We start from the raw sequence: 16,016 nt of genomic DNA, 5'->3' as shown, positions 1-16,016 counted from the left end.
TCTGTTCTGCTCTCCTAAGCGTGTGTGTGTGTGTTTGTGTGTGTGTTTGCACAAACGCAAGCACATGTCCGCATGTTTGTGTGCGTGTGTGACCCTCCCCTGAGTCACTGTGTCTGCTGAGCAACGACATGGCAGAGAAACACAGGGACCAGACTCGGCAAAGAAGAATTACATAAACTACACAGTGGTGCTAGGACCCCTTGTTTTAACAATGCTGCAAGCAAATACACTTGAAAACAGATTAGAGGAAGGGGTAGGGGGGCTTAAGTTGAGAGCATGATACAGAGTGTATATGAATAATTTTATATGTGGGTAAGAGAAAAAAGGACGTCGGAAAGCCGAGGGTTGTTTCAATGTCAATTTACAAACATCAATGGCAAATACAAGTTCAATCCAACGCCCTGGTTTTGGCCTGAAAGGAATACAAACTGTAGATGGAAACATACTGTAGATAGAGGGTGCTTTCATAGTATGGTACACACTTTTGATGTCTTCCAGTCAGGATTTCGACAACACCACAGTACTGAGACTGCTCTGGTTAAGGTCCTCAATGACATCCATTTAAACACAGACAGTGGCAAAAGTTCTGTCTTAGTTTTACTGGATCTCAGTGCCGCTTTTGACACAGTTGACCACAGCATATTACTAGATCGACTAGCAAACTGGGTTGGACTTTCGGGAACTGTACTAAGCTGGTTTGAATCCTACTTAAAGGATAGAGACTACTATGTGTCAATAGGCAATTTCACATCTGAGCGGACAAATATTACATGCGGGGTCCCCCAAGGTTCCATTCTTGGCCCTCTTCTATTTAACATCTACATGCTCCCACTAGCTCAGATTATGAATAAGAACAAATTATGCTACCATAATTATGCAGACGACACACAAATTTACATAACCATATCACCAGGAGACTACAGTCCAATACAGGCACTGAGTAAGTGCATTGAACAAATCAATGATTGGATGTGCCAAAATTTCCTTCAATTAAACAACGATAAAACTGAAGTAATTGTCTTTGGTGCCAAAGATGAACAATTAAAAGTCAGCGCACAGCTTACATCCATTATGTTAGAAACTACACCCCAAGCCAGAAATCTTGGTGTTGTTGTAGACTCCGACTTGAATTTCAAGAAACACATAAAATCAATCAATAAATCAGCCTACTACCACCTAAAAAACATATCAAGAATTAAAGGGCTTATGTCTCAGCAAGATTTAGAAAAACTTGTCCATGCATTTATCTTTAGTAGACTTGACTACTGTAACAGTGTCCTTGCTGGCCTTCCAAAAAAATCAATCAGACAGCTTCAGCTAATTCAGAACGCTGCTGCTCGAGTCCTCACTAGGACCAAAAAGGTGGATCACATTACCCCAGTTCTGAGGTCTTTACATTGGCTTCCAGTCACTCAAAGAATTGATTTCAAAATTCTGATGTTGGTTTATAAAGCACTAAATGGTTTAGGGCCAAAATACATTACTGATATGCTGATAAGTTATGAACCGTCCAGAGCCCTTAGGTCGTCTGGGACAGGTCTACTTACAGTCCCTAGAGTTAGGACTAAACGAGGAGAAGCAGCTTTTAGTTTTTATGCACCAACAATCTGGAACAAACTCCCAGAGAACTTGAGGTCTGCTGCAACTCTCAGTTCTTTTAAATCGAGTCTGAAGACTTTTTTGTTTCCTTTTTAACTTGCAATTTTCATTTTATTTGCTTCTTTTATTATGTTTTTAAATCGAGTTTTAATTTTTTTTTTTGCTTCTTTTATTCGCTTTTAAATGTTTTATAATGTGTTTTATGTATTCTAATCTTGCCCCTGTAAAGCACTTTGAGTGGCCTTGTGTCTGAATTGTGCTATATAAATAAACTTGCCTTGCCTTGCATTGCCTTGCCTTGCCTTGCCTTGCCTTGCCTTGCCTTGCCTTGCCTTGCCTTGCCAGTGAGAAGTTGAGGGTGCTATCTGAGTGTCATCTGCTACAGCAGCAGAAAATAACACTATGACCAGCTTCCACTTCAAAAAGCATCTGTTGAAGTGTTGCATGGGCCAAATGTGGATAAAGTCTACGTTTAATATTGAAGTAATAAATGACAACATAAAAGCACCGTGACATAATGTGAAATAGGGTTGCATACCATTAAGGCTCTGTCCTTGTCTGCAGACCCAGGTTCAAGTCCAGCCCGGGCGTTTACTGTCCCCCCCCCCCCCCCCTCTCTCTCTCTCCATAGCAACGCTGTACTTAACAACATGTTGAAAACACCCCAAAAAACATCTACAGAGAGTTATCACCTGAATCTGCAACTTGATTGGAAAGTCAAAGAGACTTGAAATAAACAAGTTTCAGCTCATCATTTAGCCGTCCAGCCCGCTAGTTTAATGTTTCCGTTCACATTCTCATGCAATTGCTTTTCGGCCTGCTGTGCACCATAAAAGCAGAGAGATACAGTAAGCAACTATCAAACTAAAAAAATCAAACGTTCAATGGGTGCTTTTTAGAAGTTTTGGATTCTGTGTGTTTATTTTTTACAGTGCACTCTTTTCTGCTGTAGTAAGTCTGCTTCCATGTGGTGATAAACCTGCCAAACCTCTACTCTCTCCCGCTTACCCTCACTGTTCACTGCTGTTCCACTTGATTGCATTTATTTTTTTCCTTGTGGGTAGAAACCCCTGTTTCATCACTCATTTACTCAACCACATTGCACTAAATCCGCTCGTGATTAATTTCAGTCTCTTCCCGCCATGTGCCCTCTCCTCTTCCTGTCTCGCCACAGCTTTACAGCTTGTCTCTTGCTCAACAACTGATATGCTGAACTGCACCTTTAAAATGAAAACCTCCACCTTATTACGACACACACTTGTGAATGTATAATCTTGTTGAAACCTCCCCGCTAATACTTTGCATGAGCACAAACTATTTCACACCATGTCCTGTCCTGTCCCAATCAAAGGACTTGCAGTAAGCGGGACAGTTGTGGTGTTGTTGGTATGACTAGGCCGGCACGTAGTTATTCATCCCTATGCTACCTCCGCCATTCCATTCTGCCAGCCCATTTCCGCCTGTTTTTATATCTGGCAGATGTCCAGACCATTTTTGTGTTATTGCAGTAGCTCAGTGTGCAGAGGACAAACAGGCAGACACACACACACACACACACACACACACACACACACACACACACACACACACACACACACACACACACACACACACACACACACACACACACACACACACTGCCTCTGCCTATTTCCTCCTGCTTGCTCTATTTTCAACCCCCCCTCTGCCCGCCCCCCAGCAGAAAGATGAGGTCTCTTCACAGCTGGAGGTTACTCCTGTTGACTGAACAAATGGGCCAGAGCAGGCAGCTAACTATACCACACCGCCACAGTGAGCACGTACAGTTTAGCAAGAGACAGAAAACCCCCACATGCCCTTCCCTATAGATTTCAACATCTAATTCCCGGCAAAGACCAAATTGCACACACCTAAGGTTTGTAATCACTGTGGTTTACCTGAAATTGGTAGACACTTGGTAATCTGGCAATTCACACAAATGCTACATTAAGTTATCCACACTTTTTAAGTCAACCATAAACTGCAAGTGAAAAGACACAGTAGATTACAAAGACTATCAAGTATAAAAACTATTACAAACCAGGGAAATGCATTTAACATCCGTTAATCAATTACTAAAGTCTGTTAAACTACATTTTGTGCAGCACCAACCCTACCTAAAGATCTAATAAATGGTGTTTCATCCAGCCACTTCAACATCTATCCTCTGATCTTAGTGGCAAAACCAAATGATAATTTAAAAGCTGCTGGTAATTGGCATTTAGTGAATTCGCACTATTGTCATACAGTGGATGTAAATGAGCTCTGGCCACTACTGTGCTTTGTTAATCAACTAACCTACCACCCTGAGGTTCTATTAGAGGAAGCTTCTAATGAAGCTCCAAGGCATTGTGCTGATGATTGTTTAAGTTTGCTGCCATGGCCAACAGAAGTTGTTGATGTGGATACCTGACACTAAGGCAGGTGTGCGTCAGAAGGCAACATCAGGATTTCCACATTCTGGCTTAGGCCGCTGCGGTTACACTGACATTGGCAGTGCTTCGAATAATATAGCGGTAGAACAGTACAACGTCATCTGGCAACACATTGGACAATTTGAGCAACGTGCAAGCTCACATTCCATATAGCTTGTACTGTGCTATGTGTGTGCTATGTGCAAAGTCTGCTGTTCGACAGTGATAACATTCCAGACAATCTAAACTACTGTGCAGTGTCTTGGCATCTGGGGAACCTTCAACCAGGACTTAATGGTGTGTACATACAGTATCATCTACACACCACTGCAACATTTTTGTATTCATCTTGTATATTTTCATATTGGATGATGAAGGGAAACTAAATGAGCTTTAATTATAAAAGAGTATGGATTCAGATTATAATAACATACAAAAAAAGGGGAGGGGGTAGGAATAGGGAGAAGAGCAGAGTCGGTTGGTCTTAAAACAGGAGAGAAAGATGGTGAGGGACACCGAGTTGCCCTGGAGAAGGCTCTGTCCCCAAAATTGCAGAGGTTGGATTTATGGGTGAAGAGGAGTCACTGTAGCAAGCTACTTCAAATAGTTTTAGGCAGATAATTATGAAAAGGAAAATGTGAATGAGGTCCAGATACTATAACAAACAGGTTTTAAGATATGCAGATATAAATATGCTTTCTTTCATGAAAACACTTATTGCTGGCCAACTTTGAAACAGGCCCGGTCATCATAAACATTATCCCTGCAATCAGCAGTACTCTTCCCGTCATCAACATTGTTATCAACGTTTGTGTTTGGATTATGACTCACTGGCATTCGTCACTGCTGTACACCAGCTCATCATAAGTAACAATTTCACTGTCCCCAATCACATGACCAGAGTAACCAGGGTAACAGTCTCGAAAAACAAAGGGAGGCCCGGACCAGGTCAACAAAGGCTGGGATTCTCCTGAGGATGATTGGGTTACATAAACGATTTAGTGTCCTAAATACAAGACCTTGTGTCTGCCTCTGAAATGACTCACAACTCCACATCGAAGCACTGGTACACCTCCACCTAAACTTAATTCGGCTTGACCATCTGTTTGGGGTCATATGTCTGGACTATAGGGTTGAAGATGGATCATTAATTTTACAGTATAAAACATTAGAGTAGAGTTACTATGTGTTAAGGGATTACCTCTAGATCACCTATGGTCCCACCTATCTCTTTCTAATAGGTAGGGCTCACATGCCATTGTAGGTACAATATCTGTAAACGAAAAGGGAACCTAGGCTGAGGTTGTGGTTAGAAAGACAAAGATAAAATATGAAAATTGAGGAACTCATTTGATGAAACTCTTGCTACATAGTGTCTGAAGTTAAAATATACAGTAGAAAACAGCATGGTGCTTTTTTAGCGGTGGTAAAGACATTTGTACAATACCAACATGCAGGAACTTAGGGGCTGTTTACACATTTACATTTTGAGTTTAAGATGACACGTGCAACAAAAGAAGGTATTGTTCAAGGCCTGTCATGGAACACTTGCTACATCAAGCAGCTATAAGACGAGTGTACTGTAGTGATGCTCTAGCCCAGTCTAGAAAACAAAACTCTTATTTTCAGATTTGTTTGCGAATGTTACTCCATATGAAAAGCGTTCACGAAGGCGTCATGAGTTGACAAACTATTAACACTATATCACAGTGAATATTGAACTGAATGACAAATGCTATATCTGTCAGGGAAATTTCTGTTAGACGTGTTCCTCATATCGTTCAGCCCTACAATAAAACAGGAAAACCTTGGCAACACCTTCATCAATCACCGTGATATAAAGATCTGTCAGTGGGCTATAGAACTTTCCAAACAGGAGTGGCTCTGTCATTGAAAGGGGAGGCCAACTCAATGAATCAAAGGGTATTATCAAAAAACAAAGTTGGGTGTGACTTAACAAATAGACCCTGCCTCTTTAGTTAAGGGATACCAACCCCCGCACAAGTAATTGAGCTTGTCTTGACTTAGTTACTGTGAACCATCTCTTCAATATTGATTCTCAATAAATCTGTTGATACCAGCATGTCATTACATTTTAGGTCAGGCTATAGTAGCCTATCTTTTTTCCTGCTTTGGGCTATGGTATAATAATGAATATCCACCGTTATAAACTTAATTATATTACACATAGAGTGTGTGTGTGTGTGTAAAATGGGGGATAGTGGGTGGGGTATCACACGGTCAATGAAAGTCTCTAAGAGGATTGCTCGTGCCTCTGACTCACAAGGTGCAATGAACTCCCACTCTATTGATGTTTAACTAAATTCCTCTGTTAATGGTGAATTTAGAGTCACATGTCCTTGGCCTACATAGGCACATACCAGACTAACACAGCGGGCAGATTTACACAAGTGCAAAAGGTCTTAAAGATAAAACTATTTGGAAGGGGTTTATTCCACTAATGGAAGTGGTGTGTTGTTTTGACCTGTCAGTGCTAAAGAACAAGCAAAATTACCATTATCTAAAAGGTATAGAAGTTGTAATGACTCTTACTGGAGGGGTCCCTTTTACTGGATACAGATGTTCATGACAAAGGGAGAGTTCCTGGCTCGGTCTCAAATGACGGCAATGACTGTATCCTTGGGGATTTGTTGTCACCCCTATCATCATGGGAACAAGGATGGCATGTTTTCTGTGGTTGCCGTGACAGTAAAAAGGAGTCAGGCCTGGATGGGAACAAGCCCTCAGGGAACCATGGTGACTGCAGTGAAAATGTCAAACACCAGACCTCCAGACCAGTGCTCCAACCGGAATTTCAGTGATTGAACTGCTGTGCATACAGCTGTATGTTTTCTTTTTATCAATATTTGACGCCATTTTCTAATCATGATTACTTAACTAGAGGTGTTCCATTTTTAAATGGCTTAAGAACTTTATAGACGTTAAATAGAGAAGCTGCATAATTTATCACTGTGTGTAGGATGCTTGTTTATTCACAATGGATATATCTGAGGCCGCTTGGCAGTTGGCACCAAGTTAATATTTCAACCAGGCTATGCCTTGCCTGGAAATTAGCCTTAAGAGGCTGCATGAATTGAGCTAAATGGATGGATCAATTAGGAACAGAAGGCAGGTGGAAGGTGGGTTGCGGGTAGCATTACAGTGGGCCTTGAAGAATAGAGATGGATGGCTTTTGTGCTGGAGAAGCTCTGCTGCATTAATACAAGAGGATAACTAGCGCAGAAGCAGCATGGACACGAATCATGAGCAGAAAGAACTATTGTCATACACTAAAGCTGTTTTTTTCTTCAGATATGTCTACACCGGTATACAAACAGACCACAAAAACAAACAACATTTTTACCACAGCAAGTGGATTTGAGTCTGAGTCTTGGCAAACATGAGAACTATGCAGTGCAAAACATTTGATGCCTATAATATAAACTTTTAAGACTTAGGAAAGGCAGCAAGTAGGGATTTGGAGTTTATGTCTTACCAGCTGTGTTTAAAATAGAGATCAAATGTTATTCATTCATATGATAGTGCTGATAGTGATGACAAGAGATCGATGAGCAGGAAGTTAAACACATAAAGCAGTTCTTCTACCCATAACAAAGTTAATGATTTACCCCTATTATACAGACCAGGATAACAGGTTATCTAATAATCATGAACAATGCTGGCAAAGACACACCTGTTTATCTAGGCTAAAAGCTACTTTTTCCTTTCCTTGTAATGCAGAGCACCAAACTGCATAGCACAGAGATAATATGTGTGATCTTTACAAGCTCCAGCTTTTACCCAAATCAGGATTCAAATGTTCCTGGGGAAAGCAGCCACTCTGACTCATAGTTAGAGTTGGAAAGTCAAGCAGCTTTACAGGAAGTGGCTGCACAAACAAATTGACATAGAATTGGATTGACATTCATACACGGGAACACACTCACACACCCCATAGCGGGTGAGACCAAAAGGAAATGTAAAAACTGCTCAGAGGAAACCGCTTTCTGCGGACACCGTGGAGAGTATGAAACAGTGAAGGGGCAAAAAGCATGGGGCCATTAGGACGAAGGCTTCACAGAGTGATAACGCAGAAGTGGCCAATGATATCTGCGCCATGAAAGTGATGACAAGGCACAAGGAAAGCACAGATCAAAAAATGGGTCCTTCTTGTACGTCTTTCTGAAAAAGCCTCCCTTTAGGATAGGGTAGCAAGAACAAGACAGGTGAGGATTCCAAAATAAATTATAAAAAAATATTGTATTTAAATGTATAAACTATTTTCAGTTAGAATACCTTTGAACTAAAAAATATCCCTCAAATGCATCACCATGAATGCATTTGACATTTAAATGTCAAAGGTCCACATGCTCCCTTCTGACAGGTTGTGACCTGTCAGAAAGCTGAACTGACAGGAAGCTGAACAGATTCAGAGCTAAAACCGACTTTAGCAAATTAAGGATACACACCTCTGCTTAATTGTCTCACCACTTGCTTCACCGGTGCAACTGTCAAACTGTGGTATACTTTATTTCTCCAACCCCTTATTTATAACACTTTAACGTGCAGTGTGTAGAATTTAGTGTTCTTTTCTTTAACTTCTTTAGAAAGAGCCTTTTGTATTTACTTAGGAGCGGGTCAACCCACTCAGAGGCCGCCATGTTTTTACAAGAATGGACAAACTTCATTGCCAATGTCGGATAGGTTTTTATAGTGGGTTTACTGGCGAGAAATTCATTTGTTGGAAGACTTAAAAGAAGTAATATAGAATTTAACTAAAATACATTTTCTCCACATCACTTGTTAAGTGGAAAGACTTGAGGCAGTGTTGGATGCCATCTTTAGTTCATTTTCGTTCAAGGCCACTCCGCTTCGAATCAGTTGAAAACGAGGTTGTTATAGCAAGTTGTGAAAGCAGAGTGGAACACTTGAGTGGGATGGTTTAGTCAGGTAGCCAAATGTTGAAGTTCATGTTGGGTTTTTCGGCTGGCTTAGTCATTACTTAGGTAAGCCACCTTATTTATTATTGTAACATATTTGTCCACAGTTCAATATAAAACATTGTGTTAGTTTTCTGAAAGAATGCCCTCCACTGGCCTTTTATTTTACCAACAGAAGTCATGCAGGGCTTATCATTCTGTATTGGCATATTCTCAAAAGCCTGATAAAAAAGGCCAGGCAAATTTGCTGTGGGCAGCTAAGAGACTGCCTAGTATCAGTTATACTCTGAATAATACGCTGATAAAGCAGACCCACTTGTGGACATGGTGTGTAGATCCACAATTACTTCCTTTCTGCAATAGCAGGAGGTGCTACAAAAGCGTTGGCTATATTTTTTTTCCTTCTGAGACATGTACTTACTGACAGGCTGCACCCTTACCACTGAGTAGAGTAAAGGATGGCAGGTAGATAAGGCATAGTGTACATATAAATAAACTGAAGAGGGTTTAATGGACCATTAGGTAGCTTCTAAAATCACTAAGCACAGTATTTGTTGCTGTTAGCGAATGTTCTGTTATGTGTTGTGAGTCAGGGTGGCAACCAAGCCCCAACCTCAGCGATTTTTGCCAGCATCCAATAAGGAAGTGACCACAACTGTAGTAACCGGAAGTGCCACTGGGGGGGTGGTACCAAGACTGAGCAGTTTTTCTTTGACTCACTTGTTAGACAGGCCGTTTTCAAAGTCTTATTAAACCTATTTACAGCCTGGTGGTCCACAAAACCATTTTAGTCTGTATGTTTAGGTCATATCTCCATGACAACACTGAGGGGGGTGAATTTTTTTGGACCACAATAGTTTTTATTCTTTTGGAGGTTAAAATGTATTGGCGCGATCTCTTGAGTGACAGCTCTCCGCCCGTTGTCCCTCACTTTGCCTCGGAGGTATACGTCAGCCATCTCCCTCCCCCTCACAAAATGGCGACACGCACAAACCAGGATTATTGGATGCCGTGTGAATAACAGTGTGGCTGCATTTCTTCACATTGTGAAGCAAGACTGTCAAGTTTGTACTGGCTGTCAGTAGGCCAAAACTAGATCTGGTACACGCTCGTATTATTACAGACAGATATTCACAAGCCTCTATACCCCAATACACACACATAGCCATTCAACTGGGAGGCTTAGCCTGGTCTCCAAAGACAAAGGGAAGCACCTGCCTTCCTTGTTCTCCCCGGATGTGAAGTTGTGTGTGTGTGTGTGTGTGTGTGTGTGTGTGTGTGTGTGTGTGTGTGTGTGTGTATGTGCATCTGTGTTCAAACCTATAGAGCCTGTGTCTTCCCTGGCTGATGCTCCAGTGGGATGCTCTCATGTTTTAATTAAATAAACTGCAGCAATCAGGCCCAGCTGTGCCCTGCATTCCCAGCCTATATCAGACAGCAGCCCTGCTCAGGGGCAACACATTGAGGATGGGGTGTCAGTGCATATGAGGAGATAGAGAACGTCAGAGAACGTCAGAGAGAGAGAGAGAGAGAGAGAGAGAGAGAGAGTGAGTGTGGGGCATGAAATTGGGGCATTCTGCCCTGAAGCCACCTGGGTATTATAGGAAGCCCTGCTCAGGTGTTGTGGATGGGTTTCCCATTGTATTAAACCAGCAGAAGGAAAGCAGCTTGCTCACCTCTTTCATCAAGCCCTCAACATTTCCCCCTCCTCCTCTTGCCCTTCCATCATTCCGTTTTGTTTTTATTCTACATTATTCTTTGCCGTGTCCAAACAGCAAACTCCCTTTGAGCATATCTGTTGGGAGTTTTGTTATACAATAACATTATTGAAAGATAGTGGCAATAGGAAACACTATGGGATCATTCACTCTTGCTGGGATTAGTGATGGAGCATAGACAGTACAGTGCAATTATGTAAAAGATCCAATGGCATATCTGCTCACTCTGCCAACTACCACTATCTTCACCTGCTCTTAAAGGGATAGGCCAGATTTTCAGACACACAGTATGGTGGTTAAATGTACCTAGAAGTAATATTGATGCATGGACATACAGCTGAGCTCAGGCTAAAACTGTGTAAGATGTGCCAGCGAGGCTGCAATTTGTGCTATGTAAATGAACAGTCAACAAATTAAGTCACACCAACACAATGCGTAATACATTACCTACATTTAGAAACATCCACCACAGAACACCTTGATCTCTGACCAAAAAAAAATAATACATTTTTTAAATTTTTTTTTACAGATAAATAAATAAATGCTAGCAAGCACAATGTGTGCTTGTGTATGGTCATATCCGCGCAAAAGGCCGCGATTTGCAATAAATAAATGTCCATATGTGTCTCCAAGTGTCTCTGTAGGCTATTTAAAAAGAAATCAAGCAAGTAGACTAATAATAACATTAATGAATTATTGGTTATCGCATCATAGAAGGCCTATTGGCCTATAATAATAAAAAAAACACCACCTTAACTATGTTTACAGTTTTAAAATGTTTTGAATGAAATGCAAACCTCAGTGAATCATTTGCTCTTGTTTCTCTGTCCTGAGATTCACACAGACTGAGCAGTCTTGTTTAAATGTTATAAATTGAGCTAATAAACTGAACTTTGATTTTTTTTGCTGCAGAAGTTATCTCAGCTATTTTTTGTTATCTAATTTGATAATAAGGTGATTGTATGCAGAATGCTCGCGCCAGAAACTCATACAGTGGTTTTGTACAGATAAATAAATAAATATTAGCAGGTTCTCAATAGTATTTCGATTTAGGGGGGGGGGGGACACGAAAAAAATTATGTCCCCTAGGGGGGGCATGACAGAAAATAATTGAGAACCACTGCCTTAAGGCAAGTGTGGAAGCCACATTAATCTGTATGCACCTTAAAAGGAGAAGTAAGCAAAATGGTTATTTTAGCTAACTTCCAGTCAGTGACTGCAGATACCAGGCAGTCCCCTCCCTACATCACCACATTAACGTACAGCGGTCTTCTAGCGCGTGCAAGAGCAGAGAGACATACACATTTGCGTTCTGTCTTCTGATCTGATGGTTGTGGGATACCAGAAAGTGTATCCACCGATTACGTGCGGAGTAACAGAGAGATCTGTGTTATGAAGAGCGCACTATGTAGTGAAGTGCGCACTTGTACGAATATAGAGCAATGTAACAGTATATTAACATAAATATAATGCTTACTTCTGCTTTGATAACACTGGTTTAAATCATGATTTAAGAAAAAAAAAAGGGCCGGGTTTGCCCCCTCTCACCACCCATGTGCACATCACTGCCCTCCCCCATTTGACTCTCATGATTGGGCGTGCTGCTGGAGCTCCACCAGGCAGCCGGTAACCCAAGTGTAAAAGAGCTAAACTGTAGCTTAACATGCAGCAGAAGCTTCTTGGCTCCTGGTAACCATTTATAATTAATGCAATGGTGCTGCTGGTCCTTGTTCCGTGTGTGAACTGACCTCTCCAGTAAACCACGTGGCTGGCCATTACAGCCTAATCAACACCCAGGGTGATGGATTGGGCCAAGAGCAGCTCTCAGTCAGTTCCCAGACACACCATCAATACATCAGGCGGAAAAATTGTGAACAAGTGATGATCGAAGGATTATTTGTACACAGCCCGGTTGCTCAACAATTTATTTGATTATTTGTTTCACACTTAGAGGAATCATTGCCCTCTGTTATTGGGATTTTACAAACACTATTCCTATCAGTAATGTGTCCTCCATATGAGAATTGATTTAACTATTGATTTAGTTGTTCACAGCAGGTAAGAAGCATGGATCAATAACCATTTTGGTGAGTATAAGAAGGACCAGCTTTCTCTTTGATGTTTTGAGAACATTTGAGCTACACTTATATGACATAAACACTGAGCTATGCATTCATAAAAAGATAATGGCCATACATCATTTTGGCAGAGAAAAACCCTTAACCTATTGAATGTAATTTCTATTTTCTATTTTACATTATTTTGAAAACTATTAGGTCTTTTGGCATATTTTAGCTCAGGTAGATGACTCAGGCCTCTCACTGTGGGTTGTTTTTATTAGAGCGGAACCAAGGAAGCCCAGGCATGCATGTTCAGCAAACAGGATATCAAACCAATGGTGGATTAAGCAGTACATAGGAAAAAGGTCCCAGTAGCCAACTGCACCTTGTGTTTCCTCAAAGATGTCCTGCTAACTCTCCTCTTCTGTTGCCCAAAATAGAGGAATACTGGGAACCATGTTATTGCCACTCATTTACACATGAGTCGTCAGTGCACTCCAATCTACCCAGTGGAAAATAAGAACAAATCAGGTTGGCACAGAGTCAAGGACAGAGTCAGGTGAAAGTCCCAGTGTTTTACAATAAGGGCACTGCACATCAAGATAAGCTCTCTGTGCCTTTAACTGCAATAAAGTGACTCATGTTTGGCCATCACATGGGTGATAATGACTAAATTAGCAAGCACAATTATATTGCCCTATGTATCGAGGTTGATAGGATAAGTGCACCATGGCCTAAGCTAAAAGGCCTCCTTAAAAAGATGGGTAACGCTCAAGACTATATGTCACACACAAGTCTGCACCCAGTCTGTATGGTCTGCACACACAAATACAATGCGAGTGTCGAGTGACAGAAAAAAAGACAAGGGAGGGGATGATGAGACACATATAATGAATTAATGATAGGAGAGATTCAGGACATGTGATATTGCACAACCTCATGTGACTTACGGTAAGTTACGGGCAGCTAATAGGCCCAATGTAAGGAACTATTCGTTTGCCAGTGATCTCTTTGCTCTGGCTGTCTTTGCAGGTGGCATTTATAGCTTTGCTTTGCCAAAAAAGGGTCTGAATTGTGAAATACACACAGGTCAATTTGGACTCTTCAAGCCAAAAATGAACCCAAAATCAGAGCCAAAAAACACAATAATTTGCTTGTGTCCCTACTCGTTACCTAGCCTACAACAAGCATCATAACCATGGTCGTTAGGCCTACAAACATCAGCATGATTACAGTAGCCATGACGCTCATCAGAAGCACTATTATTATCATAGTCAGACACATGAATATTATAGGATTGAGTTCCAGCATCCAGTCTCATCATCGATCTTGAGAGAGAGAGATCACGGCTCAGCAGCACAGTCGCATGGCCCCTCTGCTTGTCTACACTCCCAATCGCAAGCAGAGCTGTCACACATGCCCTAACATCCTTTACTATCAGCCTCACTTTCACCCTAACGTCTAAGAAATTAAAACGTTTTTTTCTTTTTAAATCACCGGTAAGATGTGACTTACCGATTCCGGGGGCGGAGTAGATGAAATACAATGCGGAGGTGGACAGCGAAAAAAGGAATAAAAGCCCAAGGAATGACCTTCTCCGGAACCGCAAGTGTGTCGGCATTATACAGGCTTCAAAAAAACACACACAGGCACGTTAGGGCGGCAAAAGATCAGTTCCAATGTGTCCTGATGCCTTCGCGGACAGATTGTAAGACGAGTAGGGTGGCCCCGGTCTGCGACAGACAGCGTTGACGATCCAGGCGACAAGGAAGTCAGTCTGTTTCCGCGGCAGGTCTAGCGCAGGAGTGGACCTCCAGTATTCAATCAAGACATCCAAATTCCATTCCTGAGGATATCGGTGTTGTTCGGCAATCCAAACGGCTGGGATCTGTAGTTCGGTTGAACCCGGCCTGGTATGTTCAGAGAGAGACCATTATTTGGATCACACGTCGCTGATTGTGTTTGGCCGCTCCTGCGCTGTGCCTGCCTGCCTGGCTGCCTGCCCTGCCTGATGGCCCTATGAATGGGGCAGCCCCTCCGCAAAATGAGCAATATCTGAAGTGGGCGTTAACAGTAGCTATAGTCTACCCAGCATACAGTAGCCTAGCCTACGTGCTCCCATAGATATACTGTATCTATGCATACTCCCACCGCAAGACAACGTAACCTGGCAACCAACGAAATTCCACAGACAACCGTCGACGGAGACTACGTTATGGCAAAGCCTGCATGATCATAAACTATAAGCAGTCCACTATTCACATAGCATTAGCCTAAATGACCAATCACAGCACCAATTCAACTAGGCCTATTACCGCCTATTCATCTTCAGTTTTACGTTGATGAATTTAGTTTGTAGCCTAATCTGTAATCTTTAATGTGTGTGTGTGTGTGTGTGTGTGTGTGTGTGTGTGTGTGTGTGTGTGTGTGCGTGTGTGGTTCTGGTCGTGTAGACTGAGGGTTGTGTTCAACCCCCCTCACATAAGTAGACTTAGGATAGGTCCCCCCAAATGAGGCCTAAAATATGCCTAATAGGCCAATCTTACAGCTGAACCAATAATTCAAAAACAGTTTAAATAGGCCTACTAATATTCGTCAGGCTATTTGGCATTTTGTCCTCAATGATAGCCTATAGCCTATCATATAGGCCTAGCTTGAAAATAAAGATAGGCCCATGAATAGAACTAGGCTATACCACTTAATAAACTAAGTAGTAGGCCTACTATGCTAGGCCTAGCTTACATCTATTCACCTAATCTAGCCCCCCGAATACAAGTGTATGATTTTGGGAGTGATCTTGCATGCATTCATGCATGTTCTCAAAATAGGTTTATGCAAACACACCTACACATAGCCTAGGCCTACTCCAAAATATCTTAATGTTGCCCAATTCATTAATTTAATTTATAATTGTGAGCATCCATCACATGGGTGTGTCCCCATAGCCTATATGCAGGTTACATGCAGCTATCGCAGGCTACAATAAAACTACAATATCCATAACACAGCAGGAGGATAGCTGACGATACACTACAGTGGCTCACGGGAAATTGAGTACGCAAGAGTTATTGTCAACCACCTAAATTGTATCTGTGCAAATTAAAGTAAAATCTAAAGTGTAAAAAAAAATGTAGGCTATAATTAACCTTGGCAATATTATCAAATTGCGTCCGTGTGTTTCTTTGTTACATTGTCATGTCATCCATGCCACCTAAAGACTACAATTCCCTTCAACGTCTTTACCAGGAAGTGGAGCCGTAATGTCAA

At 41.6% G+C, this 16,016-nt stretch overlaps 1 protein-coding gene across 1 annotated transcript in view; it reads right to left on the bottom strand.

Moving 5' to 3' along the window:
• The window catches only part of b4galt5 (UDP-Gal:betaGlcNAc beta 1,4- galactosyltransferase, polypeptide 5), a 38,738-nt gene extending 23,986 nt beyond the window's left edge, over positions 1-14,752 (bottom strand). The window contains exon 1 of the mRNA XM_080031326.1: positions 14,265-14,752. Coding sequence (XP_079887452.1) covers positions 14,265-14,370 — 106 coding nt within the window. The 5' untranslated portion in view covers positions 14,371-14,752. The remainder of the gene's footprint in view (positions 1-14,264) is intronic.
• Positions 14,753-16,016: the final 1,264 nt, after the last annotated feature.

The sequence above is a fragment of the Ammodytes marinus genome (genome assembly GCF_949987685.1).
Source record: "Ammodytes marinus genome assembly, chromosome: 7".
Lineage (NCBI taxonomy): Eukaryota > Metazoa > Chordata > Actinopteri > Uranoscopiformes > Ammodytidae > Ammodytes > Ammodytes marinus.
This window is presented reverse-complemented; position numbering and strand designations above follow the sequence as displayed.